We start from the raw sequence: 27,783 nt of genomic DNA on the forward strand, positions 1-27,783 counted from the left end.
ATACACTGTATGACGCCATATGTAATAAGAACAAAAGAGTGACCACTCGCCCCGGCGGCTCGTGGCCACTTTTTTTGTTCTTATCACATATGACGTCATACCGTGTATCTATAACTGAACAGACAACGGTTCATTGTAATCTATTTGTTAAATAGTCCACTGAAAGTTTATACTGTAATGAACTCTATTACTAATACTCTGTTACTTGGCTATACAGGATTGTGCGTCAGCAGCAACAAGTAATACAGGAATGAACGGTATACATAATTTTGGCCCATGCAATTATATGAAATAATGTATATATAATTGGCAATTCCATGCATAGAAATCTTGATTGCTGAATCTGAAAGCATAATGTAAACTGTAAAGGCTGGTGTATGCCCATTATTTTGCATTTTTGCTATTTGATATTTGTTAACATTATCAAAACCTCGAAAATTTCTTATATCAATACATACTGCATGTATAATATTTAAAATTTTCTTATACCAACATTGTTTACTATATGCAGTCTTCAAACATGCATTACGTTGAAAATTTTTGAATATATTTTAAACAAAAGGCAATTTTTCTGCACGAACCCTGCAGCGGGGAGGGAGCGGTGGGCGCAGGTTTTTGTTTTGATGCCTTTAGATTTACTTTGTTGTTTTTTGCTTGGGTAGAGCTGCCTAGTACGTCATTTGCCAAACATTTGGAATATCAAAGTGGTTTATCAGAACGTCAAAAACAGGTTTGTTATTGCTGCTCGAATATTATTAGAGAGATTTGAAATCTTAATAGTTATTAACTGGGCCGCACAGATAATTTGAGTCACGGGGCAAATTTCTCTTTAAAACACCCTAATCTCCTAGGCAAAAAACGCGTGATCGAAAGAATAGTATATGTAGTTATAGTTTATGTATTTCTTTTACGTACCGCTGTATAATGCAATAGTGCATCGCAGAAAACTAATTTTGAAATTAAGAGTAGAGTAGAGTGGAGCAGATGCGAGTTTGCTTCCTTTTGAGTATGAAATTTTTCATAGTATAAATTATAGCTAATAATTATACCGAATTACTTCTACGATAAAACTTATCTTTTTGGAAAGAAGACTATTTGTTTCCAACAATAGTTTAATAATATATTGCTGTAGTATTTTCTCAATTTTCTCAATCTCAATTTTAGATTGCAGAGAAAGTCCCACAGGTGAAAATCGTCACGCCATCGGCATCGGCATCGCTCGAGTCGAGCGAAGAGGGTCTGCAGATTGAAAAGGAACCATCGCCTAAAGAAGACAAAAATATTATGCAACGTTTACGTGATAAATTCAGGGAAATGGTACGCGATCCGTGTGTTTAAAAATAAGGTCTTGAGTTTGCAATATTTTTTACTTCCCATTCTTACTTTTTTGTAGGGTCACGTGTCGCACAGTGAGAAAAAGTGAAACTTTAAAATGCAGGTTTTTTAAAGTTGAAAATGCACTGGTCGTCGTTCAAAACAACTATTATTCACAATTGTTATTTTTCATGTTTCACAAATCTTTGATTGGTGTCATCTACATATAATTGTTCAAATATAATTTTCTTTCCAAACCATGGTTTTCCTCTTCGTCTCAATCGTTTGTACACTTCAAACTATTACCCAAAAAGCACCGGTTTATTTCCGCAATTTTGATTGACATATTTCACAAGGACAAATTTGCAATGCGTATCTGAAAATAACAAGAAATTCTGCTTTATAAAGACTGTTTTAAACTCGACCTTCCTGTGTGCTTTAGCCAATCCTAGCCTCCCTGCAGTCTGTCGGCTGTAGCAACGGGCGAAATTTCACAATATAGTGATATATCTCAGCAAAAGGTTGTTTTTTTATTTGATTTGCAGGCTTTCAATTCCTGAATTTGAAAATATGTGCTGAAATTAACCGAAAATTTTGATGAGTAAAGTTAACGGAAAACTTTGATTGTTTCGTTTCGTGTCGTCTCGTTTCGTCTCGTTTCGTTTCGTCTAGGGCCTTTTTGACACCTCTGCCATAATTTTTTCAATTCGGAGTATCCAGTCAGTGAACAATATATTTTAAGTTTTTTGATAGGAAACACTTGGAAAGCAGAAACTTTCCTGTCTCGCGCGTCAGGAAATTAAAAGAATGAAAACCAGAACAATCTTTTTACTGATATCGTAAACAATGATTTTAATTCAAATCAATCTGTATAAAGTTTCAAAAAGTATTATATACGCGTTAATTTATAGGAATTTTACTATCTACATACACTTAAAAATAATTCTAAAAATTGTAGCCTACTCTTTTGAGGGGGCGCGCCGAGTCCAATGGAAGATAATTGTAAGTTAACACCTTAACACCTTATCGGTGAAGTCCTTTTAGAAACTGCTTGATGGTTTAAATGCAGTTCGTATGGGTCGACATTTTCATAAACTTTTCTCGAAATAGTGAGAGGTCATTCCTCCATTATACCCGCGGTCTCGGTTTGCCCCACCTAAACTAAAAACCTAAATAATGAATTTATGACAATTAACAGATTCGATAACATGCATTCTGCTATATTACATATAATAATCACCCGGGCGTTGTAATTACCCGTTTGCAATTTAGTTATTTTACAAATTCCATGTTTGACTGAAGCGGCTGATCCAGAGACTGATTACTACAGCTCTTACTTAATTGCAATTATATTAGTAGGTTTTCTATGCGAAAATATTCCTTAGAAATGAATAACCGTTTACTATGGTATATATAGCATTACAATATTATATTTAGGTATTTTAAATTTTAAATTAGACGGTGCAATTTATTCTGAGTTCTGACTTAGCCTACCCTGAATCCGCTACTTTTGACGATACATGAAACTATTTTATCTGTTAGATATACATAGTGGGACCACAGGCCTAAATTTCTCGACAGATACTGCCATGTAGCTATACGTCGTATACGTTATTAAATTGTATATGTATACTAAATATTAATGTAGTTTAAATCATACTTTAAAAAAACAAATGCTGGGAGTTAGTCAGTATCGTTAGTGAAATAAGCTCATTTATAAGTATGCATATTGCTCTATAAATGTTTATAACATTTTCAAACTTCGTATCAGTGTTGTTTTAATTATAAACAACCTAAATGATACCGCGTGCATGTATAATCTGAAATTTAAAGTTTAATTCGCGTAACTTACTTGATCATAAGCATAATTTTTAGATACTAGGAAAGAACAAGCTTTCATCTGTGGAATGACATGTTTTTCGTTCGGTATCAGTGAAGAATAAAACGAACAAATTGCAAATACAAATTCGATCAATATACGAGTGGTGAAAATGATCTCTTATGACAAACACTTGTCGATTCTATTATCATATGCATAATTATATATGTTCTGTGCAGGGTGTATCAAAAGACCTTTAGAAATTAAACTATTGTTATAATTTAAATGCCCATGATCAATTTTCTAAGCCCATGCACGGGTGGCTTAAGTCTAAGGCCTAGGTTATACGTCGCATTTTGGTCGCGTCGAATGCAATTCAAACAGTAGATAATGAGCTGATTAACCTCATTAAGTTTCATTTAAGTTTCATGAACCTTTCTCAAAACGTGTTTTAATTGTACGTACGTATTTTTTGCCGATAAAAACTTTTCTTTGCCATGCATTATTGTGCAGAATTTTGCCTTTAGAAGTTATGTCAAATTCCCAGGAGCAGAAGGGCTTTTGTGCTTGTGACAAAGATGTATAATATATGCACAAAGCTGACAATATTTTATGCATGCAATGGCTTAGCGTAGTGACGGTGCATTTGAATTATAATTTCTCAATTATAACTTAATAATTTCTAAAGGTCTTCTTTTTTTATACACCCTGTATAACAAAAAGCCTGACAAATTCCTGATTGATTGTTCTTTCTTTTGTTTAACGTGGCGCAGACGTGAAAATATTCTTATAAGGACCCCCTATTCGTCCATTGTTCGATCTTTTTAAACCGTGTTTCGATTTTTATCTGTGGTTTAGCTACCCCAGCAGTGATGTTTCTTAACAGAATGTTTATTGTGTAAAGTTAAATTATTTTCCCTACGTTTTGAAACAAACAGCCATGCAGAATTACATAACCCAAAATATTGGCTTACAAATTAGTCTGAATATGAATATTGAATATACGTAGACCTTTTTGCAATCGGTAGAGTTAATTGGCTGTTCGTTTCTCAATTTATTTACAATTTAATGATTTACACGAAATTAAGTCCTCTTAATTAACATATTAAATCTAGAAATAATCAAGCCATGAAAAACCTTCCGCCATGAAATTACAAAGGTTAGTATATATTTATATTACTATTCTATACCATGCGATTGTGATACTGATATTCACGCATGGTTTCTTCAAATATAACATGCAAGGATATATGCATAATTTGACGGACAGCTTTAGATCTTATTAGAGTTATTTAGAAATATGATAATCATATTGATGGCAGGCCTTATAGCTAATTATCGTCTAAAATAAATCAGGGAATAATTGCGTTTAATTTAAAGGCAACAATGGAACAAGTTTCTGCATGTACATATTTATCTCTATTTATATCTTAGAAGACCTGTAGGTAATTGTATAAGTTGTATCTATACGTCGCATGTTAGCTAACTCTAAATAAGAATATTTACACATCCAGTTGCACGAGATCCAAGGCCTTTTCTGCAACATTGTCCCCTAAGTTTTTATCATCCCAAGATTTCGTGTTGTTCATCATGACCATGTTGTTCATTTTGTGTTTATCCACTGAAAAACAATCATATGTTCAAGTCAGACAGTAACTGATGATCAATTTTTCGCAAACATTTCCTTCAGGTAAACATCTTTTAAGCTTTCCTTCTCAAATGATTACCGGCACAATTTCACTTGACACTTACGATGAAACAAAACTTTGCGCTTTATTTTTGGTAATTGTCAGAACTCGACTTGACTGTACAGGGTGTTTAAAAAAAACTGCAACCTCAATCATTCCCAGGGGCTTACGAGCTTTTGTTATGAATAGGAGGGAACATATTTATACACCCTGTATAGTGGTTTCACTTGACCGATGCCCTAATATTAAGCTCATGACAAGAACTTACAGTATCTACTATACATTGTGCTGATGCACTAAGTGCATGGTCAAAGACGCTGAATAGGTTGTTGAATTCAGTTTTTAATTCACAATACGAAATTGGAAGTGCAAAGAAAATTGCCTTGTTTTGACCGGGAAATAAATTACCTGAAATGGACACTTTAACATGCCCAAAATATCGAGTTCATAGGTTTAATTTTTAATAACAAGCCATAATGGCCAGAAATCAACATTTTTTAATTTTATCATTTAATTCTTGCTGTTATGAACTGAAGAAAGGTATGATTGGGATGCTAAATAACGGCTCTTCCTGTCTCCCATACTGAAGAATTAAATCATTTAATTTAATACATCTTTTTGCAAACATCTGTTAATTCCGTTTCGTTTTTTTTAAGTAACCTTGCATAGCTGAATTCTCTACTTACGAGATTTAAACCAAGGCTGGTCTCTGGGTACGTCGTTATTCATTTTCCTCACCATCAAATTCTCAACATCCTCATCGGACTCGCTTGATGAACTGTAATGCCTCGGTTTCTTGCCCTCTTTCCTCTGCAATGTTCCTCTCTTCAACGAGTTCACGATGCGGTTAACATTCCTTATTGGATATTCACCGTCTTTGCCTTCTTGGTGCACTCTCGCCAGCCATATTATGAATAGCACGGTGAGTAGTAACAGTGCTGCGCCCACCGCAGCCATTGCAATAATACCCTGCAGACTCAAGAATTTGTTCGTTTCCTTCAGTTCACGTTCCGTTTTTCTTACAGACGGAGTATTTTCTGAAAATATGATAAAAACGGTAAATATTGTTCAAGTTCAGGAATTACAAAAACGAGAACTTTGAAAGGAAATGCTAACAAGAAAAAGCATAAGAATAACAGAGAATAACATTTTGTAAACTCAAGATATGGGCTATTGACAACAAGACAAGAATTGTACGGTGATATTTCAACCTCATTTTAAAGTCAAACTAGAATATCACAGTAAAATTCTTCTTTTGTTCTGAATAGCTCATATCTTGCGTTTACAAGATGTTATTCTACGGAGTATTTTTTTCTTGTATTTCATTGAAATTGTCTGCTTGCATTAAAAACCCCATTTTTTTGAATGCTGATAAGTTTTAGAGACCTAGATGGAATATCAGACTTGTCCGTGTATAATGACCAAACTCGTCCCCAGGGCCCAAATCGGTCGTTAGGAATACCCACATCTCGTGAGTATTTTGAATAAGCATAAATGAACAGAATCAAGGTAAAATGCCCTGGGAACGAGTTTATAATGGAGACGAATGTCCCTCTTTAGAGAATGCCCCCCCCCCCGCAAAAAATCTTAAAAGAGGCCGTGACGAGTGATGATACAGCCAATTTAAATGAGGATCCTAATTAAAACAATCTTTATGAATATGATCAGTTCTTGCATTATCAAAGTCAAGGAAAATCAAAGCCTCTGTTATAAAGATTCTTTATTCAAACATTCGCATTGAAGTTGGTATGTTACAAAGGGGCTCAACGCGTCCTTTGCTGGATGATGGCATTCTCCTCATTTAAAGACACTTGGAGAACCTGATACACATCTCCCGAGGCATATAAGAGAAGACAAAATCAAGCTAAATGGTATATTAGCCGCCTAACTCAGGTTTACCTCTTCCTTTCGTGGGTGTCTCTTTATTGGTATTGCTTTCACCTTTGTATTCCTCTATAGACAAAAATATAACGTTTTTGCTTTAGGCCAAGGATATAATTTCATGAGATTGCTATGACTTCTTTATTGATGTAAAAGCTTAATCTTTCACTTTTCCAAAACATCTTTCGACACGATTTAATTAAACAAAAAATAGAGGGTGATATAATAAAGCCGTGTTCGGAATGGTTGTACATAAGTTAATCATGACGGAATGGTTTTAGGCAAAAGTTCCTTTTTTCCCAATATTAAAGAGGTCATCGTTTGGTTGATTTAAAGACAAATAAACAATATAACACTATCAATAACTTCAGTGAGTCATATGGCGCTAAAATGTTCAAGGTAATGATTCGTGGAAAAAAATGCCTCAAGGCGAACATTTAAAAGAGCTATACAGTGTATACACTTCAGACTATAATAAAGTTTACCTACCAGTCGCGAACCTAATCTCACTTAGCACGATCCATTTTCCCTCGTAAGAGAACTCGCAGTTTAGATACTTTCCAATATGTCCGTGTAAATCTACTTCAATCCACATACTCTGATTTCTTTTCATTTTTATACCATTACTTGGATAGAATACAAATTTCCTTGAGAAGTACGAACCATCCATGCTGAAGGCCACGAGCAAGTTTTTAAAAACTCTCACGTTGCCTGGTCTATTGTTGCCATGAAATAAGATCTTATGGAATCGTCGTGGATGCTCAAATTCGAACAATATGGACGGCTTCAAGTTGACGAGATCGTACCAACCAACCCATTCGAAGCTCTTGCCGTTGCCATTATCCAGCCAGAAGGCGTCGCCACCAACATCACCGTCTGTAAGTTGCCCTAATCCTCCCTGTAGAACTCCGAATCGTCGCCCATAATGCTCCACAGTACCGTCGTATGTTACATCGTTCATTGTCACCGCTGTATCGTTGAAACCACGAATGTTGCCTTGAGCTGATTGATAGGAAACCAGACCGTCTTCAATTAGAAGAAGAGGAAAGTGAAATGTTACTGAATGGAAATACAAAGGTTGACATTACATACCGTTTGACCAACACGCGCATAGTAAAGTCGTTTAGCTTAATGCTTGAATTCTCATTCTGAACCATATGAACTTGAAAATGTAAACAAACCGCTAGCATTGCATTATCTGCGGTCGGTACTTAATTACCTATATATGAACAAGCTTTGCTATTGGTTGATAATAACAATAAAACACAGTGAACTATAGAAATTGATATTACAAAACTCGTTCATATTAGGTAGATACTTACTCATTATTTGCCAGCTCAATTTGATCTTAAAGTTCGTAGCATTCTACTCAGTACCTTTGTTTTCCCAATCGCATCCATATAATTCTAGCCTTGAGCACCACCTTTCGCCCACGCCTCCAAGGACAACAAATCGGAGATACCGAAGAATGCGAGATCCTTTAAATCTTTTGTGTACGATGGAAATGTTATCACTGTTACCCTCGAATGTCTACAGTGATGTGAGAGAAATAACATACTTTAGTCTTTAGCGAGGTATTGCAGTGCAGCATAAATGCCCCAAAGAATTATTCACGCACAACTGAGAAAGGTCTTTGTAAGTTCATTAATCTCAGCCGCGTGGTCAATCATAATCTTTGCATAACCTCAAGATTGTCAAATCACTCAGTCACTCACACAAACGCTGCTTGATGCGGCTCTCTCGGTAAATTACGCTTGCTTCACTTTTGAGGTGTTCAATCGTGCTTTGGGTCGTCAAAAGAATAAGCCCTACCTATAGGAGGCAACTCTATATTCTTTTTTTGGCAAATAATTAATTTAAGATATTTTTCTTTTCAACCGAATCAGAAAGGAATTATTGTTTTATATATTGTTGTTGACCGCAATTTTCTTTGAAAATTCCAACCAGATGAGATAAATTTAACTGTATACATAGAAACCATTTTCTAATAGAAGAATTCATTGAAAATGTAGGGAGGTTAAACCTTTTCTTAACTAGCGCTAGCTTACATCAGGAGGTTGGCTAGGCCTCAAAGATTGTCGCAGGGATCGCCTTTGATAGAAACCGCTTTCATTTTTCCGTTTCTTATTTTTCAATAGTATTTGCTGAAGTCTATAAATGGATAGTAAAATTTTTAGAAAACCACCTACCACAATGTGACTGGTGTTAAATGGTAGTCTCTTCACAAAATTTCGCCAGTGTTTTTCTGCTTCTCTTCTCTTGTACTGTATGGTAAAATTTGAAACGTATCCACCGCCAAAACCTTGAATGCCTATCCAAGTTACTTTTTTGATTTCCCCCAAGTCAACCTCGAGAAAGGCCCCAGAACCATTTCGCGATGCGACGCACCATGCCGAATTTCCTCCAAAACGTGCTTGTTTTGGCTTATAAGAACCATCAAACGTAGAAGCAGATATCTGTTCGTCTTTTATGTCACGCGAGGCCATACCCAAATTGTGATCACATTCTAAAGACATTTTGAACTATAGATTACCTAAAGTAACAAATGTAATTTTAAATTTGAGTTTACGGAGTAAATTTGAGGCCGATAAAGAATATTAAATAGCTTAAGCAAGTGACGAGCTCAAGTTTCGGTCAACCTGTACGTTGACCGGAAGAAAGTTTTTGTTTTTCACCAATCATAATCCTTGACCCTGTCTTTTAACGTTACTCGTGCCAACCAAGCTCACTAATATCTCGTAAGTCCCTCACACATTAGTACATTTTGTAATAAAATGACTAAATTAGTGTCTCTATGGCTATACTAAAACTTGCTAGTAAAACATTAATTGGCACATTTCGCAAGTCTAATTTTAACAAAAAGGGGACAAAAACTGCGTAAAATACAATTGCTATAACTGTGTTGAATACAATTTTATACGATACGAAGCTCTCAATATTCTATACTTTGCTGCGTCAATTGACCTTTTGCATTATAGACTACTTTTTAACCTATGCAACACTGGGCGAAAAGCTGCGTATTCCCAAGTATTCCACTCTCTATACGGGTCGGAATAAAATACATATTCCAATACCGTATAGCGAGTCAGAATACGGTAAGAATATCCATAATATTCCGTAGTATTACCAACTACTATACGGTTTGGAATACTGATGAAATTCTGTGGTATTCGTTAAACGGAATACGTCTAGAATACAACGGCTTAATAATCCAGAGCCGGTTGTTCCAAATGCACTTAGATTAAACGGCTAATAATTTGGCGATGCCGCGATGGGTATTTACACGGTTGTTCCAAGGTGTGTAAATAAATTTGGGGGATGAGCCATTTTCGTGTGCAGTCTGTTCGCAGGTTAATTGTTCAACGTATTAGGCTTTAGTATATAGCTAAATCAAAGCGAAGACTATTTTTTTGCAGCTACTTTTTACTGCTGTAAACAATACCCCAAGGTAAACTGAAGGTATTTAGAAAAAACTGGCTTGAAAGCAGCAGTTCTGAACTGATTTGTTTTCTGGGCAAATTAGAGGCATGCAACTAAAATAAAACAGATCACATTTTTGGATAAAATAATGGCAATGTGCTAAAGCACATGCCGATTTAATTAAGTCAAAAGTAACAAATTATAGTTAATTGTTACAACGTTCGTATTTTAATACAGCACAGAAAAGATGGGGTGATAAAAACGCCCACACCAGCATAACTACATAGAAATTATCGTAGCACACCACCTATAGAAAGAGAGGGAGGGTGTGGGGAAAACTTTCGAATTGCTTCGACGGCAGCCAGATATAAATGACCTTGAACTCTTCGGAACGTTTCAGTTTATATAGGTACGCTGACCTTGCACTTGAAACATGCTCAACGCACGTGAGGGGAATATTACTTAACTGTAGCAATGAATCGCCAACGAAGTGCGAATCGCCTTGAAGTTTTTAATCCTGCTAGGAATAAATCAGGAGAGCACGTTCTCCAAATCGTAACAAAATTTCCCTGTACTTAAATCTTGATAAGCAAGTTGCTCTAGAAGTGGGCTACTATTAAGCAAGTTGCTCTATAAGTGGGCTACGTTAGCTTCGAATAACTAATCACAATGCACGGAAGCAATAAATTAATTATTCGCTTCAGCAAATCTCTCTCTCTTTCTATATATATATATATATATATATATATATATATATATATATATATATATATATATATATTTTTTAGTATGCAATTGTAGACCTAAATAATAAACATTTAGAAGCATTTATAAAATTTTCGTGCGTGTGCCTACGAAAAACGCGTGACTGGAAAGCAACTTTATGCATGTGGACTCCTCAGCGGGAAATAGGGCTGGCTCTGGTCAATTTCACTTACAAGTTTAATGCTCTTTGAATGATGACAAACAAAGCGACATCAAGGCATCTTTGATAAAAAAATTCCTTTTTGCTAGGAGTTATTTAATATATGTATATCATAATTTACCTGAATTCGTGTACACGTGTGTATAGAGGACCAGAATAATTAAACAATAACCTGTTTTAGGCTGACTTATTTACTATAAGTTGCATGGTGATAGCCCGAATTTCCGCATCCGGTAGATTAGATGTTCATAATTATTTATTTAATATAGTGCTACAATTGTGACCTATTTAGCGGACAGTGGGGCATATACAATCTACAAAAAATTACCTACTTAACTTAAGCTTTTCCAATGAATTCTCAATCTCATGCATATTTGGCCTATTTAGTTCTGAAATGTTCTTACACGAGTGATAAAGTGAAGATAGTTCCCTATTTTCGAGACTGTGGCTGACGACTTTCATTAAATATCCAAATGAATAAACATCAGTGCGTACTGTTTGTTTCCCTCCACCTGATTTAAGTTCTGGTGCCAAGTATGGGTACTTCCTCTCATACTTTTCTCGCTCCTTCTCGCCAAATTCTGGGTAGCTCTTGCCATTGTTAGCTGCAGTTGCTTTGCCAAAGTCAATGAGAACTGCAGTAAAGCATTTGCCGTGCTTCTCTATGACCACGTTATTCGTCTTAATATCGTTGTGAATTATATTCTTCTCGTGAATATAACAAATGGCCATAGAGAGGTCGTGCAATATGGCCAACCAGTGTGGACGAAGGTCGGAACTTACAATGTTTTCAGACAAGGCAGTGCACATTGTAGTAGATAGTAAGGCGTCTTCAGTTTCGACACTGTGGTAGGTTGTAATGATGAGAAAAGGACTTTTCTGGAAACAGACGCCGAGAAGCAAAGGGAGATTAGGATGACGTAGGCTATGTAGTATCTCAGCTTCTCTGGTGATTTTCTCGTTTAAACTTTCGCTCTTTATTTCTTTGACTGCCACTTTGAGAGATCCATACTTTGCCAAAAAACAGTTTCCAAATGTTCCTTCCCCGACTTTTCCATCTACATGTAGATGCTTTCTGTCAAGTTCTATTAATTTTGGTTGGCATTTCGTCTTAGTTTCCTCTTGGCTTTTTTTCCATCGGTAGTGGAAGTACACTGCATGCTTGTGCAGACGACTGTTTTCCTCTTCTAGCTTTTTAATGTTTTCTAAATGTGTAGGATTTTCACCGCTTGTATGCCTAACCTCGTTCGCTAAACCAGTGCCAATGGTATCATTCGAAATGTTGTTTGTTTGTTTGCTTCCTTCATCCTTCGCCAATTTACGCAATTTTCTTTTTATTTCTCGTCTACGACGAGTATTTTCCCTCCTATTGCGAGAGAGCGCTTATGATGAGCATTATTTGATTTGTTTTTCCTTTCCATTGGATAAATGTCACAGCCTGCATGAACGATTAAGTTCTATCTTCACAACCATGCATATCACAATTTAATTGCATGCATATGGCACAATTATCACAATATAATTGCAAAATCATGGCCAATTTCCGCTTAGGTGTAAAGTTTGGCTAATTGGATTCAGTCCTTTCAATTTTAGGGCCTGTTTATATGGAACGTGTAATCCCGACTAGGCGAAACAAACACACTCTGTTTATACACTATACCCGATTTGCATGGCCATGACATCAAATTAGCCATGTGAAGTCATGTAAAACTCTCCTTAAACCTTTTTTGCGTTTACCTTTGGTTGATATAAACATATAACATGCACCTCATACACGTCATAAATTTTGACAGATAAAGATGCAACAGAGTGTTGATACATCAAAACACCATGTTTATAGCCTTTGATTATGTACAAATCTTGTACAAATTGATTTATAATTCATACTTACGCCTGTTGGCGCTTTACCAAAGGCGGGCACATTTTATCTAAAGGACCGTTTACACTACACGCAATTTATTGACACGGCACGGCTAAAACGGCCCAATTTTATTGTTGTTCAGACTACCAAAACAAAGACCGGGCATATAAATATAAATAAATTAAGAGTAGTGTAAACTTGGGCTTAGGTCGTGTATAATTTGTTCCAAACATTCATACAGATATCATGCGTCAACAAGAATTTTATTGGCAGAATACTGGTTTTTTGTCAGCATACATATAATGGATAATTTCATGCATAAATTATACTCTATAGTAGCTACAATCATAAAAATCATCCAGTTTGGTGTCATTTAAGCCCGATTCACACTACACTCAATTTATTGGCACGGCAGGACTAAAATGGGTATCCGTGTCGAATTAATATTATTAGTGTCCAGACTACCAAAACAAAGGCCGGACACTAATAAAATGGGTACCCATTTTAAATCGTCGTGTAAACAGAGCTTTAAAACAAGAAATGTTTTTATTCCTGCAATATGCAGATTCGTGTACATTTTGCTTGAATACTATTTTCATGGAACATTTCATCTTTCATGTGTACAAATGAAAACAGACATAGCAGTATGAAAGCGATAAAAAATTCGCATCAAATATAACAAAATAAACCGAAAAATATATATCTACGTTTCGATTTAAGTCGACCCTTTTAGATCAAAACATCCTAGAGTTTTTTTTGTCTATATTAAGCAGTTGTTTCACTACATTTGATGTTAATTGTTTTCAAGGTGTTATTGAAAAATTATTATAATCACCGATAATCAGGTTTGCGAGTTCTTTAATACAATGTTTCCACCAAGCAATGCCGGGTAATGCTATTTTTTGCCACTATTCTAGTATTATTATTCTATGAGTTCTGTTCCTTACTATTCTGCAGCCCACTTCTGTTGTAAAGGATTAACAATTAAAACATTCTCGAGTTGGTTTCCGAGGAGTGGAACTTTACCTTGAACAGGACAGAATCTTCCAAAAATTCGTCCAACAGGTAAAAATGATGCTGGACCCGAATCTTCAAACATATCTCTACACCATACTTCCAATGGCGACTTGAAATAGTTTTTTTTTTCGTGGTCCTTAAACCATGAAACACATGCCAGAAGATACGTTTCTTGTTTTTTCTCACCATTGGCGCGATTAAATTCAAGAGTGTGCTTTAGGAAGAACCTTACTATAGCTGGCCGGAAATGTGGGTCACTACAAAGAGCTATATTGTTATCATGAAACCAAGACGCCGTGACGTGGTTAGCTCTTGGTGATTTACAGCATGATGAGTCGTAAATTTCACCATATATTTTCATTCTTTCCACTTGCAGATAACTGGAAGACACATAAATCTCGTCAGTTTCTTCGTTTACGGGTAAAATAGACTTGTACATATTCTTTAGGTCCTCGCAATCCTCTTCGTCTAAGACTTTGGTTTTAAATGGCGGAATAGGTTCCTGAGTTGCGTTATCTTCTTCCCACGAGACGTCGCGTGGATGAACCTGGCTTATGTGGCATCTCGTTTGGAAACCTGCGCTAAAAACCTGTTTTAATGTCCCTGAAAGCTTTTCATTTTCACTGCTAACCAAGTTTGCAAAGTGCTTCAAGAACATCGGATATTCTTGGGTGGTTGATGCTGACGAAAGATAGTCTTCTTCTAAAAACTTTTTCATCATTTGGACTGGAACCGCCTTGTTGTTATGCTGGTATCCACCAAGAATTCCGTTATACCTTTCGAAAGAAAAGCACCAAAAAGCATAAACTGGACCGTAATCCTCAATACATTGCGCGAGGTGTCCATGTAGATGCATGTTTGGGGTCACAAACTCCTCGGAATAGAGGCTTTCGGCCTTGTTACAAAATGCAAGTAAATTCTGATCCGCTTGTTTTAATTCACTTCGATTTATCGTTCTTGCGCACATCAGCCGACAAGCAGAAACAAAAAGCATCCAACACTCATAATGGGCTTTAGGCAGAAAAGTGGACAAGATGTAAGGTGAATACACCAATGTCCAATTCTTCCACTGGTCAGCAGTCATCCCAGAGGAACCAGATTCTATTTTGTTTGGAATTCGTCCTAAATCTGGAGGGACAACGATTTCATCAATGTGGACTTGGATCTTTTTCAGATCATCCTGCTTTAACAGTCCTAAATCTACCCATTTATGGAATAGACATTTTGCTGTGCCTAATAGCAAGTTATGCATAGGATCTATCACGACAAATCGTACACCATCATAGTACGGTAGTCTTAATAGTTCAGTGTATCGACTACCAAGAGAGCTTTCAAGTTTCTTTCGTTGACTGGATGACGTACATTTCAAAGTTTTTTTCGCATTTTTGCGATGAGATCTTGAGTCCCGTTTTGGCCAGGAATTTCTTTCAAAGCCCGAATAATTTGGTTTTGCACCGAAGTGTTTTACAGGGAACTCTTTTAGGCACCTCGAGCAACCACGGGTAGCGTTATGTGCCATAAACCCCGCAACTTTTCTTGCTGCCGGAACATCGCAGGCAATACATAGAAGGGCGACACGTACAAAAAAGCATCTCCAGCCTTGGTGAAACATATGTCCTTTCCAAAGCGTCAAAAGTTCGTCAACGGCTGGCTTGAGAATGGAATTTAAATCGTGTTTGGGTTCACCTTCAATGAGACCGAGTAACACTACATTTTCTCTCTTGTATCTTTCTTGTCGCGGCAAATTTGCGAAAACACAGTAAATAGCTCCTACAGATCCTGGTGCATGCTTGAATGGGTTAAACCAGTCAACATTCATGATTAATGCGAGGTTGTTCCGATCTTTTAGAAAAGGTTGTTCTTCAAAGGTCTGAAAGTCCTTCCAAACTTTGCCGTCATGAATGTCACACATTTCTTCTAATTCAACATCATTTTCAGTCTGCCTCCATTGATTACATATTTCGAAAAAGTTCTTTCGAAATATAAACTTTTTTAGCGAGCTGAACAGGCTTCGGTACACGTAGACTTTTCGAGGATACCAAAAAACATTTCCAGTCTTTCCTCTCACTTTCTTCATTAATTTTTCTCCGCATGCATCACGTTTCCGTATCTGTGGGTGATTTGGCCACTGTACATGCGCACAGGAGTTGCTAACTACACGACCATCGGGCAACGTTTTTGTACAATGTTCTTTGGAGTACAATGTGTAACATTTTGGACAGGCAGTGTAGACAGTGAAGTCATCAGTGCTAGCCCCAACTAAAGCGCGAACAGTTGCCAAACTTACTGGAAATGATTCCGCAATATTCTTTATAATTTCTGAACCACTTACATCAGCGAGAATACCAATCAGGCTTTTTAAGAATTTCAGAAGCACAACGATTGCTGACCCAGAAATGCCAAACGAAGCTTGCCATAACAATAGAAAAAGGGACATGGCCCCAATTATTGACGTTGTAGGCAGGGCACATGATTTTTCTTCGGGCGCGTTGTCTTCCCTGTTTTCAGTTGTATCTGGTACATCTTCAGCCTCCCAGATCTCTTCATCCGTGCTGCTACTCTCAGATTTGCTATCATCATTGCTGCTAGTGTCGTCTGCTATGTCATTTTGTTGTGTCCCTGCTAAATTCTCTTGGAATTGGAATTCCACTTCATTCTCAATATCTTGCAGGGCATTATCTTCACATAATGTTGAAGATTCCCCTTCTCCAAAAAGTACTTGAAATTTCGAACTTACTGGAAAATTTACGGAACCTTCGCCTATAAAATAGAGGAAGGAAATTTAGGGGTGATTTCACTGATGACATGAAACTTTCCAAACAAACATGCATTATTTCATAATTTTCATTTTACTCCCACTTTATCAAGAGTGCATATCATTGTTCACAACTGACTTCAGAGTAAAACAAACAACCTATGTATAGGTTTAAGGTTTCTAAAACTGATTTTACTGATAGCGCTAAGGTTTGTCAATGCGAATGTTTATGCAATATGCAAGTTGAACATCATAAATTATTATAAAGGTATTATACTGGGTTAATTGTGTATGCTAACTGGCAAGTGGTTTTCTTCAATCCATCATAAAAAAACAATGCTGAATTATATACTACATATATACGTACCTTCATATACGTCATTGATGTTAGAACTATCCACTCTCCACTTCCCTCTTTGATTATCAAAAAAGCGCATTCGGTGTTGTCGATATGTAGAGTAGCTAACATTTTGATTACAATGTGGACAATGCTGCCTTGCACGTACCTTTCCCATGAAGTGTTTATTACTAACAGTATATTATGACTATTATCGCAATAACTCGTTTTTACACACGCTTTATCGGTAATGCAGTAATTCTATCGCTTTTTTGCATCCGAAGCTTTGTCAAGTTTGGCTTAAAAGACTTGCGTGATATGTGAAATCTATAATCCGATTTGTTCATTGCGCGCTGAAAGCGCTCTAATTATTGATGAATTTCAGTGAGTTTCGTAATTTGATAAACTAGGTGTACAATTGATAAAAACAAACCGTACATTTCATTTTTTGGTCGAACACGCGGGCTTGGAGGATGTTATAAGGCTTTATTGGGTTTTGACTAGGGCCAAATGTATAAAAAGTCCATTTTTGTATAGGTATAAATAGGGTTAGGGTTGTTGTGATATTGGTATGTTTTGAATGATATGTAAGTTTATGGACACGGCAGCAAAGTTCGGTTTTATGCAAAGTTCGGTTAGGTGATTTTGAGTATATTACACATACTTTACCCATTTCTTAACGGTGTACAATTTAGATATGAAAACATGCATATACACTTGTCACTATTATAATTATAAGAACATGCGTGCATGCATGTATAGGGAGGCAGCGATGACAAAAATATCGCCCTTGTTTTAAGTGGTATTTTTGGTCAGTCTCCAAACCTCGACATCCGACAGGTGGTTCGTTGCAACCCAGAATATCCGCATGTTTGTATATCAATTAGCATGAATGCACGGATAAAGGCATGTCGCTTTAATGAATATATATATATATATATATATATATATATTAAAAGGCTTAAAACATACAAACTCAGGTGCATATAACCCACCTGTGAAGGTTTTTAAAAACTGTTATGTCTATGAAATTCATATATCTGCGACAGTTTTGTACGAGCAGATTATATGACTATATAGGACATAGCTATACTGTTGGAAGTGATAAATGATAAAAGCTGGCACACCGCCCTGCCTACGGCAAATTTATTTCGTTACACAAAGTCACAAACACATTTGAAATCGCTTCAGTTGAGTGTTGCTTACATCGCGCTAAAGGTTTGAAAAAAACTGCTCAGTGCTAAACCGGTTTGCCTTTAAAATAATGTCGGATCAGTCAAGCGAACAGTCTGATCATGATTCAATTGGCAATGAATCTATTTCAAATGAGCATACAGACGATGAATCAATAGTTCCTGATGATTCTGTTAAGGAGAGCGAAATGTCGGTCATTTTTCGAGGGATCTTGGAGCAGCAAATGGCAATGAATGAGGTATGTATAGGCTATAAGTAAAATATTGTACAATAATTATTAATATATATATATATATATATATATATATATATATATATTATATATATATATATATATATATAGACTAAAACCTGGTTTTGTTAATCCACGGGTGTGTGCTTTCTTTTTTTAACAGAAGTTGGACAAACAAAAAGAGGAGAATGATCGTATGCGCGATACTTTGGGAGGCCTGTCTAAATCAGTGGTGGCTATTGAACAGCGCCTCAAACAGTTTGAGGAAAAGAACAATACAAGTGTGAAGCGGAGTCGCAAAGCTAAAGTACCTGCTGATATAAAGGTTGGGTTTTATTTTAAAAATAACTCTCTTTAAAAGGGGCTATTATCCGGCATGCAAAGTTTGCATGTCAAAAAAATTCTTGTCACATGCATGCCTCAGGTGAAATTTGAATTGAATATATCTTGAATATATGCATCACGTGAAATTTGAATTGAATATATCTTGAATATATCATGCATCACGTGAAATTTGAATTTGTATCGAATACGTCGTGTTTCATGATTAAAAGGGAGCATTAGCTACATATGTATAAACTGTGCTGTATCATTATACAACATACAATCATAGATTATGTAAATTTAAGAGCGGCTTGTCTGTCCGGTACCGAATGGAATGAATTTCATACCAATAATCACAAAGAAAACATGCCAAAGCTCACTAATTTTGGCTTGAAACTTGAACGAAAATAAAATGAAACATTTCGGCATTGACGAACAAGCGCATGATATCATATGGGATTAAAAATTGCGTGACTATCATAATCCATTTTATTATTAATCGTGCAATAATCAATTTAGAGCACTGTCAGAACAATAATTAAGCAAAAAGAAGACCAAGACGGTTTGGAAACATTCGACGTGGAAGAAAGGTATTATGTGTTCACTTTCTGTAATTTTAACGCTGTGGTCACCGTATACAAGGAATAAAAAGGAAACTGTGAACCTAAACAAAAATGGGAAAATTGTGTTTGGTTATAGCCTCCGGCTGCATGCATGCATGGGCTAAATTTGCCAATTAAGTTATTTTTCCTATGCTATGTTTAGCACGGTGATTATATATGAACTACAGGGATACAACCAAACCAAAATCTTTCATTATAGCATTGTCATAGACTAAGTCCCATTTTTCAATGCAGTTTTTTGTATTTCGTATAACAAATACCCCAAATACCGACTGTATCGAAAGCCATGCATGCATTTTAATTATCGCGCGCCTTGAGTCAGTTGAGTGGCTATATTAATTTGAAAATATGCTTTGTATGTACTTTATCATCAATACATACGTATACGTATATTACAAGGAACAAGTGTATATTATATTATAAATATAGAAAATGGTTTTAGAAAGGCAACAGGTTATGCTTGAATACAGTCAGTTGCGTATAAGTGACGCATAAAGTGATTACTAATGTTTCAAACCCTTTTCCTAATTGATGTAGATTTCCTTTCATTTTTGATTTCAGAGCAGACTCCCCAACGAATCAGATGAAGATTAAGAGTCTCGCAAGAGAGGTTTATCTCGCAGAAAAAAACTTGGGAAAAAAGACTTCTTTTGAGACGGCAAAAGGTTTGTGTATGCAGTTTTTTATACCATGCATGCAATAATTGGGAACCAGGAAAGACAGCAGATTAGCTAGATATTTCATTAATACGTGTGCTTCTCCTCTACCCAGCTCTTTACAAGGTGACCATTACATGATGTATATATTAAGTATTTCAATTTGATAAGCGCGAACGTAAATATCTGCACTTCTCTATAGGATAACTAAATTGTTATGGAAAATCTGGCTCGTGTCCTGATGTTTAGTGTGAATGCACAGGTTGACCATTACATGATGTATATATTAAGTATTTCAATTTGATAAGCGCGAACGTATATATCTGCACTTCTCTATAGGATAACTAAATTGTTATGGAAAATCTGGCTCGTGTCCTGATGTTTAGTGTGAATGCACACAGGTTGACCATTGCATGATGTATATATTAAATATTTTAATTTGATAAGCGCAGAAGTATATATCTGCACTTCTCTATTATAGGATAACTAAATTGTAATGTGAAATCTGGCTCGTGTCCTGATGTTTCGTCTGAATGCACACAGATTGATCATTGCATGATGTATATATTAAATATTTTAATTTGATAAGCGCAGAAGTATATATCTGCACTTCTCTATTATAGGATAACTAAATTGTAATGTGAAAATCTGGCTCGTGTCCTGATGTTTCGTCTGAATGCACACAGATTGATCATTGCATGATGTATATATTAAATATTTTAATTTGATAAGCGCAGAAGTATATATCTGCACTTCTCTATTATAGGATAACTAAATTGTAATGTGAAAATCTGGCTCGTGTCCTGATGTTTCGTCTGAATGCACACAGATTGATCATTGCATCATGTATATATTAAATATCTTAATTGATGAGCGCAGAAGTATACATCTGCACTTCTCTATAGGATGACTAAATTGTAATGTGAAAATCTGGCTCGTGTCCTGATGTTTCGTCTGAATGCACACAGATTGCCATTGCATGATGTATATATTAAATATTTTAATTTGATAAGCGCAGAAGTATATATCTGCACTTCTCTATTATAGGATAACTAAATTGTAATGTGAAAATCTGGCTCGTGTCCTGATGTTTCGTCTGAATGCACACGGATTGATCATTGCATGATGTATATATTAAATATTTTAATTTGATAAGTGCAGAAGTATATATCTGCACTTCTCTATAGGATGACTAAATTGTAATGTGAAAATCTGGCTCGTGTCCTGATGTTTCGTCTGAATGCACACAGATTGCCATTGCATGATGTATATATTAAATATTTTAATTTGATAAGCGCAGAAGTATATATCTGCACTTCTCTATTATAGGATAACTAAATTGTAATGTGAAAATCTGGCTCGTGTCCTGATGTTTCGTCTGAATGCACACGGATTGATCATTGCATGATGTATATATCAAATATTTTAATTTGATGAGCGCAGACGTATATATCTGCACTTCTCTATAGGATAACTAAATTGTAATGGAAAATCTGGCTCGTGTCCTGATGTTTCGTCTGAATGCACACAGATTGACCATTGCATGATGTACATATTAAATATTTTAATTTGATAAGCGCAGAAGTATATATCTGCACTTTTCTCTTGTAGGATAACTAAATTGTAATGTGAAAATCTGGCTCGTGTCCTGATGTTTCGTCTGAATGCACACAGATTGATCATTGCATGATGTATATATTAAATATTTTAATTTAATAAGTGCAGAAGTATATATCTGCACTTCTCTATAGGATAACTAAATTGTAATGGAAAATCTGGCTCGTGTCCTGATGTTTCGTCTGAATGCACACAGATTGACCATTGCATGATGTATATATTAAATATTTTAATTTGATAAGCGCAGAAGTATATATCTGCACTTCTCTATTATAGGATAACTAAATTGTAATGTGAAAATCTGGCTCGTGTCTTGATGTTTCGTCTGAATGCACACAGATTGATCATTGCATGATGTATATATCAAATATTTTAATTTGATGAGCGCAGACGTATATATCTGCACTTCTCTATAGGATAACTAAATTGTAATGGGAAATCTGGCTCGTGTCCTGATGTTTCGTCTGAATGCACACAGATTGACCATTGCATGATGATATATTAAATATTTTAATTTGATAAGCGCAGAAGTATATATCTGCACTTTTCTCTTATAGGATAACTAAATTGTAATGTGAAAATCTGGCTCGTGTCCTGATGTTTCGTCTGAATGCACACAGATTGATCATTGCATCATGTATATATTAAATATCTTAATTTGATGAGCGCAGAAGTATACATCTGCACTTCTCTATAGGATAACCAAAATGTAATGTGAAAATCTGGCTCGTGTCCTGCATGATGTTTCGTCTGAATGCACACAGTTTGACCATTGCATGATGTATATATTTATAGTCTTTCACATGATCATGATCATGCCTGCAGGCTACTTGTTTTCGTGTAGAAGCGGTCAAGATCCACTTTCAATCCCGAAAGAAATTGGCGCGCAATCCCATCACGCCAAGGAAAAAGAGAAGAATGTGCATGCGAAGCAGAAGGGAAAGGGTATGTCAAAATCGTTTTCCAGAAGAAGCAACGATACGTTTAATATAATTTATTCCGTTGATAATGACTTTTTTGTTTTGTGTGACTTATTTAGTTGTTGGAAAGGCGATTAAAAGTTGTAACAGATGAAGAACAGGAAGAATTTGGCGCAATTCTGAAAGTAGGGTACATGTCAGAGGATGAAGATGACACTGATGGGGAAGGTTGGCGCCACTTGGAATTGCCTTGGAGAGCGAACAATGTGACGCAGTTCCTTAGGACTTTGGACAGTCGAATTAAGGATACGAAGAAAGAATTTATGAAAGAACGGACAAAGAGAACCAGTTCTGGGTTATCTTTTAAGAAAGCGCCTAAAGATGCTCCTACATGGGCTGTGAAGCAATCTCTGCGGACAGAATTTAATAAGTCAGCCAGTGCATCTCGGGGGAACTGCGTTACGGACGCGAGGAGGGAGGGGTGTAAGAACGCGCGGAGGTGTGCGACGATCTATTTCGTACTCTGCAAAAGACGTACTTAGCTCTTTTACTGATTAATCTGTATATCTGCAAATTAAATGGCAAAAAATTACTTTAGAAAATGATGTGTTTACATGCATGAATTGAGGTTGCAACAGAATAATATTTCGGGATTTTTTGTATACTATTTTTGGTTTACTAGTAAGTAATTTTTGAGTTAAGTGCATGTTCATCATTATAGCTTAAGATTTGATTTCCACTACAACTACAGTATAAGTATCAGTAATCGATTGATTTCGTGATTGCATAGTTAGTGTGATAGAACTATCGTATTTGATTGCATGGTTTCCTTTATTTTTTGTGGTATGGTAGTGGATTGCAAGTCTAAACCGTGCTTTAAATGTGGTAGGTGCTGTTTACTTTAAATGTGATTGATTCATTCGTAGTCACATGACTTTCAAAAAATGCAATGTTTCCCGTCTGGGAAACAAGTGAAAAATTTTTGCGTGCATATTGTCATAGCAACGTTTTTTGAAAAGAAATTGTCGTTATGCAAAACTCACTATTTCCCTCTGGAGCATACATTAAGTGTATATTGTGTATAGGTGCTGTATATTATAAATGTGATTGGTTCATTCGCAATCACATGACTTTATATAAATGCAATGTTTCCCGTGATGCAGGGAAACAAGTGAAAAATTGATGCCCGTATATTGTCATAACAAAGTTTTGTGAAATGAATTGTCGTGTAACATGAATGTTTTTCCTATGGCAAAACACTTAATGTACGCTACACCTCGGGAAATAGTATGAGTTTTGTTTTCCCTCGAGTCTTAATTCTTTAAACATTCAGACTCTTGGGAAAACAAAACTCACTATTCCCTCGGGAGCATACATTAAGTGTATAATATACAGAGGGTGGTAAAAAAAAGCCCCCAACGAAATGTAGCACACATGTATCTTTTCACCATTAATCTATAAATGAAGGTAGCAGAAATAAAATTATGTGTTTGAGCATATATTTCCTCATTATTATATTTATTATATTTATATCTTTCTATACTCATTATGTTTCATCTGGGTAGGGAATATCTATCAGTCTGCCAAGCATTTTTATACTGCTTGGACTTTAAATTCGTATAATCAATTTCTTTAAACTTGGTTGATTCGGAATAATTTTTCTGCCCGCCTGTGTGCATGATCATGAATCGTTTCCCACCAGCTTATATATATAGTTGATTCATAAACTGCGGATGATGGACAATACAGTAACGATCAAAATGGAGATAAAGACCTTTCAAAGTAGGATACCTATTTCACCCATTATTACCCCCTTCGGAAATTTCGTTATGAAAATTTGAATTCGCGAAGAGAAATATTACTTCCAAACATAATTTCGTAATTAGGGACAGACTTTTACTAATCAATGATATTTGAAATCGGCCGGACTCGGCGAGCTTTAATCGCTAAATTTACTACTAGGTCTTATATGCCTCTTTGCGTAGAACGCACAATACATCGGAGGTTGCAGAAGGCTCGGCGGCAGAACTTCCATTCAACATTTACAATTCTTCATGTTATATGCTACTTTACTTACCCTTTGTAACATTTCGAGTTTGGTACTTGGTAACATTTTTTGCAAGAGCGCCTGTATCCATTTGTCAATGAAAATGCATGACAATATTTATCTGAATATCAGAGAAATCTTGTACACTTTATGCACCCAAAGATAATCTTGCTCTATACGATTATCAGGGCTATTGGTCATTTATATAATGAAATGAAAGTCTAATAAAATGAATGTACAAAAATTTTGTACTAATTCAAGTGAATCACATTGTAACTAACATGACGTGCAAGGCTGTATTTAGCAAAATATACGCATAACTCAACAACTGCTATCCCGACGATATTCTGCCACGGAATATCAGGTGTATTTTATTCCGACGTATTCTGCGCGCAATACTACCAGTATTCCGGAAATATTCCGAAGGAATACCCCAGAATATCTAGGAATATCAATAATATTCCCGATCATATTGCGTGGTATAGAGGGCGGAATATGCGGCTTTTCGCCCAGTGAAATGAATGCAATCAAATGACCACAGATGAAAAGAGCGTACTAAAATTAGTAGAAGTGCAAAGTTTGGTTGCATTTGGTTGCCAAAGATTTGGTCATATTCAGGCAAAAATGGTAACAATTTCCGTTTGTAGTAAAAATGTATACAAATTTGTAAACGTTGGAAGGCTATATTTTCCGAATTTTACAACTCGCAATCAGACTTTGCATTTCTACTAATTTCACTACGCTCTCTTGCATAGACAGAAAAGTAGTCAATGATGCAAAAGGTCTATATTTCATCGTTTGCAGACAATGCGTGTTGCATTGTATTTTTTTAAGTCAACAAACATTGAATTGTGGCTGTGAGAGATCAACATGTTCAGATGTTCTCCAGCTGGAACAAATTTGTCTGCTGCTCGTTGCGATAGCATTTAGCAAACTTTCAATAACATTTATTTTTCACTAATTATTATGGCTAAAAATGAATAGATCAGCTATTCACTTGCAATTGGCTGCAATTTTGGATCCTTTGTAACGCATTATCGTAACCCGCGCACTACGCAGAAAATTCCAAATTACTTTTTCACCCCGTCTAAAGTCATAACACGCAAAATGATATATCAGCACGTGCTTGACGTAAGACAACCAGCCCTCCCCCACTCGAGGACGCATGCGTTATACCTCCTGAAAGGTGTTGAGTGAGAGAATGTAGCTTGACTATCTACACAAGCAGATTGAAGTAATAAAGCGAATATCTCGCTGATTATACCAGATCGTAATGTTAGACACCAGCGCCACGCTTCCGCACTACTCGTTAATTGCCGTCGGAATTGCGTATCGACTTTCATGTGGGTTTTTTGTCATACAAAAACACATGTTGACAGTATTAATGGAAAAGCAACATGTTCCGCAGGAGCGATTCTTAATTTGTTTGCCAAGATGTTTTTGGGGTCAAATTCTACAGTCATCAGATCTGTCATTTGTCATTTGTTTTTACTTTAACGATTTTCGTTCATTATATGGGACGTGCTGGTTGCTTTAATGCTTATTTTGCAAGAACATTTGGAGATCAAATCTGATTACGCTGTTTTTACTTATGTAGTTAGGCATAGCATTTTTTTCTTGAGAATAATGAAGTTTCCATTCACGTAGAAAAATGTTTTAAAAACCTAATTCGACATACGCAACATGCAATTGCAAGGTTTTGAAAAGCCATAAAATAACACCCATTAAACTGCTTTTTGAAAAGCCGGTACCTGAGCGGCACAAGATCTTGCAGGAAAGATGCGCCGCATGAAAACGACATGATAATACCGGTGCTTTACTTGAGGGGAGGTTTGTTCGTTTAAATTGTCATTTAGCGTGCTTGAGTATTTTCGGAAGTGGAATTGTAACCGACACACCGTGTAACTGCGGTAAGCTTTTTTATCTTTTTCTATACTTTTTGATTGATTACAAGCCGACTAAAGGTCAAATTTGCTTGTGTTTTAGATATATTAGCATGCAGTTAGCTACATGTTATAACTATTTATCTAAGAATGCATTGGAATGTGCATCTTTTTCAATGAAGTCCTGAATATGCTGGGCTTAAGGGATTTTCATTCCCGCAAAATTTCTTTACAAGTAGAAAAGTTAGGTCTCTAAATCAGCTTCGCCATTAAGTTTCTCAAAGTTCTTCAAGTTTCACATTAGTAATTTGGAATTGCGAGTAGAGAATTTCTTCTGCGCCTCGCGTGAGCCGCTCGCTAGCAATTAAACGCCGCTCAAAATTCATTTCGTGCACGTGCGAAAATGGGGATTTACGACTCTCGAGATTTTACTCTCAAATTTCGAAAATTACCTAGGCTCCGACGCTTCGGTTCTCGCAATACAACGCGGTTTGCTGTCGCTAATTTAAAAATTTGACCTAATTACTCCGGAAGCAATCCAGTATAGCTACTGTAAACGGCCCTATATTATATATATTATATCAATGTATCAGGTTCACCGCAAAATAACGATGACAAACCAACGTTCGAAAATCCTAAAAAACTGAACGATAACACTATATGCACTGTTTCTTTTTATCACCTGGATCATATATAATATCAAGCTGAGAGGAGTCCGATGGATCTTTTCTCATTCAGAAATGGGGATATGTTGCAACGTATGATGTACACATACCTTCGGTTTGGGATGCTGAGATCACATTTGCCCAAAGAACGACCAACCGTAACAGAATGGATGCTTGAAACGTGCTCATCGCTTCGCTAAACCAAATAGAGGTGCGAGTTAGGCTAGTTAGCGCATACATGCAGCACGAGTTAATAAAAAAGTTGTTTTCTTTTTTAGCTAAAAATTCAATTCGACTACAATTTCTATATAAAAGCCTACAAACTAAGTTGGTATACTTGGTTAAAACCCCAAATTATATATAAGGAAGTATTTTGATACAAAGAGATTATTATAGCTATGAATGTGTTCGCTGCCTGCGGCGGGAAGTCGGTGCGAATAAAATAGGCATTGACAAGCGTGCCATAAAAAGCCACTCATTGATTAACAAACTGGAAATACAGAAATATATTTTCAAATGGCTCAAAATTGCTTCAACGTCTGCATAATAACTCGATAAATTCATGACGCCTTACCATTTAAAATTATAGGCTGTTGACTTCATCA

The 27,783-nt window shown here is 36.1% G+C and overlaps 2 protein-coding genes across 2 annotated transcripts; one reads left to right on the plus strand and one right to left on the minus strand.

Moving 5' to 3' along the window:
* Positions 1-4,455: 4,455 nt before the first annotated feature.
* Positions 4,456-27,783, minus strand: LOC114539335 (discoidin domain-containing receptor tyrosine kinase B-like). The gene is made up of 8 exons (XM_028559961.1): positions 27,753-27,783; positions 27,289-27,374; positions 8,892-9,208; positions 8,079-8,232; positions 7,192-7,728; positions 6,721-6,774; positions 5,508-5,858; positions 4,456-4,754 (listed from the first exon to the last, which is right to left on the minus strand). Exons 1-8 carry the CDS (start codon positions 27,779-27,781, stop codon positions 4,636-4,638), a joined length of 1,647 nt encoding a protein of 548 aa, XP_028415762.1. The 5' UTR covers positions 27,782-27,783; the 3' UTR covers positions 4,456-4,635.
* LOC114539336 lies at positions 18,322-20,452 on the plus strand. Its single transcript, XM_028559962.1, has 4 exons — positions 18,322-18,449; positions 18,607-18,768; positions 19,287-19,357; positions 19,952-20,452. Exons 1-4 carry the CDS (start codon positions 18,399-18,401, stop codon positions 20,091-20,093), a joined length of 426 nt encoding a protein of 141 aa, XP_028415763.1. The 5' UTR covers positions 18,322-18,398; the 3' UTR covers positions 20,094-20,452.

The sequence above is a fragment of the Dendronephthya gigantea genome, unplaced genomic scaffold (assembly GCF_004324835.1).
Source record: "Dendronephthya gigantea isolate DGI-Jeju-01 unplaced genomic scaffold, DenGig_1.0 000199F, whole genome shotgun sequence".
NCBI lineage: Eukaryota > Metazoa > Cnidaria > Anthozoa > Malacalcyonacea > Nephtheidae > Dendronephthya > Dendronephthya gigantea.